Source organism: Trypanosoma equiperdum, assembly GCF_001457755.1.
Source record: "Trypanosoma equiperdum strain OVI genome assembly, contig: ctg_1979, whole genome shotgun sequence".
In the NCBI taxonomy this organism is placed as follows: Eukaryota; Euglenozoa; class Kinetoplastea; order Trypanosomatida; family Trypanosomatidae; genus Trypanosoma; species Trypanosoma equiperdum.
Genome location: NW_027124036.1, coordinates 47,492 through 54,898, shown reverse-complemented (window position 1 = coordinate 54,898; position 7,407 = coordinate 47,492). Strand labels below are relative to the sequence as shown.

The window sequence follows — 7,407 nt, the reverse complement described above, 5'->3', positions numbered from 1 at the left end:
TTTTTTTCTACTTTTAACTATCGAATCTCTCTCGAGTCAATTCCGTGGGCACCGTTTCTCCTCATTGGGTGCGGAAAAGGTGTCGAGAGGAGAGAACGGGACACGAGCGTATGAGTGGACGGGAAAGAAGAAGTGGTAGAGAGGGTAATAACAGAGAAATAAAAGAAGGGGGAATTATGGGGGAAATTTGGCGTTACGGCAGGTTTGTAGCCCTGCATAATTCCCATCTCAGGTTCCTTCTTTCATTGCTTCTGTAGCTCCTCCCTCTCTTTCCAAACACACACACACAAACACAAACACAAACACATTCCACGCATATGCGATCGCACTTGTGGTTGTGACAGGGTTTGTGCATGTGTATGTGTGCGCTGGGGCCAGCGAACAAAGTTCGTGTCCTCAACATGTTTTCAATGTACCATAGAATCATGTTTTTACTTTCCCCCCTTTTCGTCATATCAAAAGCGTGAAAGGAAGGCAGTTGAAGCTGTGGGTGAGAACGAATGATGCAGTTTACGAAGGAAGACGCTCGTTGCCTTTGTGGTTTATTATTTTTTTAATGTTTCATTCCATTATTCTGTGGCTCCACGGGTCAGTACAGCAGTATTGTTACTACTGGCATCCATCCTCCCGTCTCCCCTCCCCATTACTTACTTGCTTGCACATGACATTCCATTCTTCAGCAACGTGGCGCACATATTCCTTCGTTGTTTTTTCCTTCATAATTTACTCTCTACACCATCGTTGCATAGCCGATTACTTCTCCCTGAGCGCATTGCCGTTTGAGGGAGTGTTCCTTTCAAAGCTTGAAAGGAGCATTGTTGCAGGTAAAAGAAAGGAGAGCAAACGAACCAATTCGTGGCGTGTGCTGGTGCACACCTTGTGTTGCTGAACTGGCCCGCACAGGTAGATATACACGTATACACATAAATAAAACTTAGATACTCAGCCGAAAATGAAGGAAGCCGAACAACCACCAGTTGCTGGGCCGCTTCCAGGATTTGTATCGCACGCCCGGTCCACGATGTCTTCCATCGAAAGCCTTCATCGGACCAGTACTGTCAGTTCATCCGGCAACGTCCGCCTTCCTGCCATAAAACAGAGAAATCAAAGGGATGTCGCGAGCAACCAGAACCCTTATACAGCGAGCGAACAGAAGCGTCGGGAGACGAGAGTAATGATACAGCACAGGAAACGACTGCATATGTTCGGCAAGCCAATATTCGCGGAGAGCCACCAGCGGATGCTGGAGGCGAAGCGACTGTGTGCCGAGTGGGTGGCAGTTCACCAACGCGAGCGGGGGGAATCATTGGCCTTTGTGGATTACGCAAAGGAGCTGTTTTATAACGTGGTAGTTCGTAATCACGTGCCTCTGGTGAGCAATGGAAATGATCAGTTGTGTATACTCGCTACACGGGCGGCCGTCAGTTGTTTTTTGTTAGAGGAAGCTGTGAAAGCACTACCGCGTCATGAAATCCTGGAGCGCTGCATAGGTATGCTGCTACGCCTTGTTTACGTGCCTAACACCGAGGAAATGCGCGAAGCACTCGGTGGTACTGTGCAGTATCCCCTTCTCCTGCGACAACTACCGGACTATCAAGTTGACTCCCCCAATTGTATGCAACTGTCTCGCTTCGCACGCAAGCCTTACTTTGTTGCTCATCACGAATTAACACAGCGCGTTATCATGTATGCGCACATGAATCTAACACGGCAGGAACGCTTCCGTCGTCTTCCCCGCATTTTCGACTTACTCAACGCTAACTGGATCAAGTCCTTCCTGCGGACTACTCTGAAGGCCTGGCAACGTGTTTGCTTGAGGAGACGGCAGGAGGAGCAAAAGCACCGGGCCCGGTGGGCACGGCGTTTTGCGGCGGAGCGCATTCGTTCCATTATACGGCAGTGGCGTGTCTACGCACAGGTTCGGGTTCACAGTGCCGTTGCAGCGGAGAGTATTATGGTACAAATTAAAACATTGTCAATTAGCACGCGCAATCTCAGAGCTGAGATAGAGGCACTGACACAAGAAAGTGCTGAGCTTAGTGTGAGGTTGGAGGAAAAGGACACGGAATATGGTGAGCTGGAAAAAAAAATAGCGGAGATAGAGGGGGAATACAAGAGGAAACTACAATTTGTGTGTGAAATCGATCGTGTTGGTAGCAAATTGCTGAGCTCGCTTGCACAGAAGGTGCCCTTTCCGGGTGGTACCGAAGCGATGTTGCCACTAGAGGTGTTGGTGCTGTGGGCGAATCAGACGCTCATTGAAGGATGGATGGGAAGTTTGTTTGTAGACACACCCGATGACCAGTTTGTTGAGCAGGCTGAGAGTTACGGTGCAGGTTTGGCAAGATCGGTGCGTCTGTCGGATATCAGCTCGGCAGAGTTGCCCTTCACACCGCTGTTGAGAGAAACAACACTGGTGTTTTTACCGATGCACCGATTCCTAGCGCTCATCAGCGCCATGGATCCAGCCACAGGACCGACTATGAAAGAAATCTCAGCTGTCTGCAAAATGGATGCCCAAGTGCGACCATTCCGAATGGAAATGGAGGACCGGGTAGAGGAAGATGCAGCGGCGGATGAAAAGAGGGATAACGTGATCAAGCTTGAGGACGAGGTCGGTCGTATTATTTTGGAAGCGTACACGAACCTCACCGGAGGTCCTTGTCTAATATCTGCTAAGCAGTTGATGACACGGAAGCGCGGCTTTCAGCTTGTGTTTCTTGCTGGTCTGCTGCGGTACTTCACCAACTGGGTTGACCGGACGATGAAACCACGGCGGTCGCATGACGAGCGGCGGGAACGCAGTGACTCTATTCAAAACAGCGGTTCAGTGGAACGCGCGAGTCCTGTAGAGGTTATTGCACCCTTGGTAGTTGCCGCCGCCGCCTCCGTGACGTCCTCAATTGGAAGTAACTCCACCATCGTTGTCGATGAGTACGCAGGGACGCGCCACAGGGAGTATCCGGAGTGGTTTCACCCGCCAGCGAGCCATTTGAACTGGATGCGAGTCGTGGAGAATCAGCAGCTGTGGATTGCAGCATCGTTCAATGCCCTACACAGCGCTCTGAACACTGCGACGGAGCAGCGACCCGTCTGTACTATGCAGGTGCAGGAGGAAACACCTGCATACATGGAAAATGTTACAATAAGGCGGTTATCGGACCTTCTCTCACCGGAAGTGACTGCGGATAACTCATTTTTTTACAGTCTCGCGCGGTGTGTGGAAAATGCACTGCCTAAATTGCGTGATCTTTTCATGCAGTACTCTTTGCTGGAAGGTGACCGAGACTACGACCGTCCGGGCACGAACAGTCTGATGATTTCTGACGAAAGCGATGTGAGTACAGGTGCTAATCTAACGGCCAGTTTTGGCAACACCCAAGCCTCCATACATGGTGCTGACGGGCAATACTTTGTCTCATCACTTGACTTTTGGAGGCTCCTGCGCGACTGCCGCGTTGTTGGCGGTCGCGGAAAGCTTCACCGCGCGGTGGTGCATAGAATTGTTGAAAAGGTTGCTCATGGTTCAGCCTCCAAGAGGAAAAGCGGTCGGGCAGGTGAGAAGAGCTCAAACATCCCTGGAACGAGGAAAACACGGTCGGGTAAAGAGCTGGCGGAAATAGACCTGAAAAACTCCTACTATAAGCTGCGTCTCTCGCCCCCCGAGTTTGTAGAAGCACTTCTCCGATGTGCACAAGTGTGGGACTATATGCAGAGCGTACAACATCGCGAGGAGCAGCAACTCTCCAGGAACATGACGGTGACGAGCAGGACATCATCGGAGGAAGCAGAGAGTTCATTGAGCCAAAGCGCGTTGGTGTCTGAACGCCTTACGCCAAACCCCTCGCCACCAAGGAAACTTGGCCTCGCTGACAGGATGAACCGCAGAGATGCAAACCTGCAGGGGGCGGTGAGTTACCCTGCCCATGATCCGTCATGGCTGCTGCGTCCAGCAGCTGTGCATCAGTTTCTTAACGAATACATCATTGTTCATGGGTTTCGTGGTCCTACACTAGACCCCTTCCAGCGCGCAAAACGCCATTTACTCTTGAGACAGCAGTTTGCTGAACATGCAGAGGTTCTCTTTGCTATATTTTGCCACTACGCGAAACCACGAGAAGGCTACGGCATCCGTCCCCCCGATAATGAGACTTCGTCACGGGGCCAAAGTTCATCAAACGTTGCACCGTCAAGTCGTGATGGTGGTTCTCAGGCATGGAGAGGTGTAGGAGGGACCCCAAGGGACCGGGGAGAGGTGGGTATTGTGCGCGTAATGACTCTTGGAAGTCTCCAGGCCATGACAGTAGGCTTCAGCTGGTACAGTATCCGTCGGGTTACGCCGGATATTATTGAGAGCTCCTTCCACGCTGTTGTCGCAGACCCTGAGAATGAGCCAGGTGTGCTGTTTTATCCGGAATGGCTTGACTTTCTTTGTGTACTAGCGTATTACTTCAAACCCAACCCCACCGAGCCGTTACACGAGAAGATGGGCGAGTTTCTCCGAACTCACGTAATCAAACATCACAAAGATGTCTATTAAGTTTGGTGACACGGCACGGTGTCTGGGAGGGTTCCGCTATTCCCATATGTAGGAGGTGTTTCCCTTTGCGGATGCCGTTGCCTTTTCAGTGTACTTTACGCCCCTATTATAAGCAGAATGAAGAAGAATTACCTCCTTAGTTGCGTCGGAAGTACGCCACGGCGGGGCGGGGAGTGCAAGTGCGCTTTTAACGCACACCGCTTTGACGCATTCTGGTGCGTATGGGTGTTTGGTGCTTTGAATGTATCACCGCAGCTCTAGATTGCGCATGCGTGCTTATATTTGTACATTCCTTTGTCTCTTATCAGGCTCGTGCTTTCCTGGTTTGGAGAATGCGGACGCACCATCTGGGGCCCCCTTCTTGTGGATAAATAAACATATATTTATTTGTCCATTTATGTATACTTACGTATAAACAGCACCGTTCTTTGACCACCACACTGAGGCAGGGGTGAGTTTGTAGGACTTTTGCGTGACTTTCACCTATTCATCAGTGATGAATATTCTCTTTGCCTTTGTTGCCCTCCCCACGCCCTGGAAAATGTACAGCTGCCATTGTGAATGTGAGGAGTAAAGGTCTGATTGGGCGTCGTTACGTGATTGTTCTTTTGTGATTGTGAAAGACATAGTATTATTCCGTTGTAAGAGAGTTTCTGTCATGCTTATATTGTGCTGATTCTGCATGTCATATCGGTTTGTCCACCTTTTGTTTATTTTTCGACTACTTTCTGAATGTTACGTAGAGGTAGCGAGGCTAAAGAAAAAGAAGATATAGTTTAAGGGCGAATAAGTTGGGTTTCGTACGAAAGGTAAACTCATACCGCTCGTTCGGTGGGGAGCAGATTCCTTGTTTCCCATTCGAAACGTTGAAGGCATCCTCTTATCTCTTTCTTCCTTCCTTCTCAGATCCAACCGATGGATGCGTTGACGGCCAGCACCATACCTTCCGCGTTGGCGGCGGCGGGTTGCCTGCAGCATTCCATGGTGCGCGTGGGATTAACAAACGGCATGGTTTTGACGGGACGCATTGTTGAGTTTGATGCTGTAACAATGAATATGAAACTTGATGCCATTACTGACATGGCGGTTTTACATCCTGCTGCGGGTGAGGGGTGTGGGGACTCCGCATATGAAACGAACCCGGCTGCGTTGCGGTGCTGCAATAGCGTTGTTGTGCGTGGTTGCCATCTGCGCTACATGGACTTTATTGATGAGGAGTCGGACAATGGGCGAGGATTGCAGGAATTAATTACCGCAGTTCGTGTTGTAAAACCTTCCGTACCTCAGGATTGAAGTGGCTACAGGCGTGGGCCTTGTGTCTCTTCCCGGACTACTTTCCCCTCCTTATATTGTTAGTTTTGACGTACTTTTTGCCACGCATTGGGAGATGGTGTGTTGACTTGTGAGTGCCGTTTTCAAATGCTTCATCTCTGCGCATCGTGAGTAGCCTTTGGGCAACATGGGGATGGCCCCGCGGTGTTGTCATGATTTCTGGCGAAAACTCTTCACGTTTTGGCAGTGTGATCAGGGAGTCGCCGCCGTCGCTGTATCGCGAGGACACTGGCTGTTCTGCACTTTTTTTTTTGTTCACTCCCTTCCCTCCTTCTTTCTCGACCTGCACATGGAAAGCTGTGTATTTGTCTATTAAAGACTAACAACGCCACCTGCTCATCAAATAAAAAGCCTTTCAGCCACACTGTTGGATTTTACTTGCCCTCTCCCCCAAGTAATAAATCACACATCAGTTATTGGTACCGCCTTCGTCTCAGAACCAAAGGAATATAACGCATCAAGAGAGACCATACAGTTATTTATACTTTTGATAGATATTTATAATGCCTGTCTGTGTTCTAGTGCCTCTCCACCAGGCCGATACTCCTGCCGTCACGGAGGAAATGCTTGGGAGCGCTGTGCGTGTCGCCTTCAATGAATTGCGTATGATTGGCTTGGGATGTATAACATGGTGTTCTGTGTCTTCCGCAAGGCTTCAGCAGGAGGTGCGGCGTCGTTACCCACTGGCTTACGACCGTCATATCATGTGTGGGCAATGGGCCGGGAAGTGGCACCATTTTGTGGAGGGAGTGGCAGGGCTACGTTGCTTTTTGTATAGCACAACGGATTACGCTGAGGCTGCTCATTTGGCGACACATATTGCCGTATCTGAGTTGCGTTGCTGTTTGCAGGAGGACATCTTTAGCCTCGTGAGGCTTTCAGATGAGGGAGTGGGTGCTCGACTTCTTTCCGATGTACTCGAACACACAACTCTGAACCACAACTGCTGGCAACTGGCTCTGGAAGCTGTCATCACTTCCCAATTGAATGGAAGACCCCGCTGGTTGTCCAAAGCAGTAGAGGCACCACACGTCGTGGAGCTCCTCCGACAAATTAATGAACCTCCCTTCCCGGGGCGGAGGCCGGGGAGTGAGCGACTGAGGCGCTGTGCTGCACACGAGTTGGTGAAACTTCTTTCCGCAAGGTACGAACTCGTACGCCATGTGAGCGGCTCGCAACTCCGCCGACACGTAAGTCAATGCCTTTGTACGTGGGGCGCTATTCCTGCTACATTCAATAAGTGGGACGAGGAGCGTATTGCGGTTAATGGCTAATAATAATAATAATTAAAAAAGGAATAATGTAGCGGTCGTAGTGTCCTGATTACCATGTGACATTAGAGTTGGTACCATAAGATATTTTTTTTCCTTACTTGACGTTGCTGTTTTGTAGAAGATCGTTGCAAGGGGTATTGTGGTTCTTAAGTTTCTACTCGAGCTTGTGCCGTGAGCTTGGCTTGTTTTCATTGCCTGTTCATAGCTCGTCCATTCATGCATGTTCTACATATAAATATGTATCGGTACGCATATTTAAAC

General features: G+C 49.8%; 3 protein-coding genes across 3 annotated transcripts; all 3 read left to right on the top strand.

Moving 5' to 3' along the window:
- Positions 1 to 952: 952 nt before the first annotated feature.
- On the top strand, positions 953 to 4,540 carry TEOVI_000618800 (uncharacterized protein; the record flags this gene model as incomplete). Its single annotated transcript, XM_067223835.1, has 1 exon — positions 953 to 4,540. The coding sequence occupies one exon, from the start codon at positions 953 to 955 to the stop codon at positions 4,538 to 4,540; it is 3,588 nt and encodes a 1,195-aa protein (XP_067079936.1).
- Positions 4,541 to 5,455: 915 nt separating this feature from the next.
- Positions 5,456 to 5,833, top strand: TEOVI_000618700 (U6 snRNA-associated sm-like protein Lsm2; the record flags this gene model as incomplete). Its single annotated transcript, XM_067223834.1, has 1 exon — positions 5,456 to 5,833. One exon carries the CDS (start codon positions 5,456 to 5,458, stop codon positions 5,831 to 5,833), a length of 378 nt encoding a protein of 125 aa, XP_067079935.1.
- Positions 5,834 to 6,375: 542 nt separating this feature from the next.
- On the top strand, positions 6,376 to 7,146 carry TEOVI_000618600 (uncharacterized protein; the record flags this gene model as incomplete). The annotated part of the gene is made up of 1 exon (XM_067223833.1): positions 6,376 to 7,146. The coding sequence occupies one exon, from the start codon at positions 6,376 to 6,378 to the stop codon at positions 7,144 to 7,146; it is 771 nt and encodes a 256-aa protein (XP_067079934.1).
- Between the last annotated feature and the right edge of the window lie 261 nt (positions 7,147 to 7,407).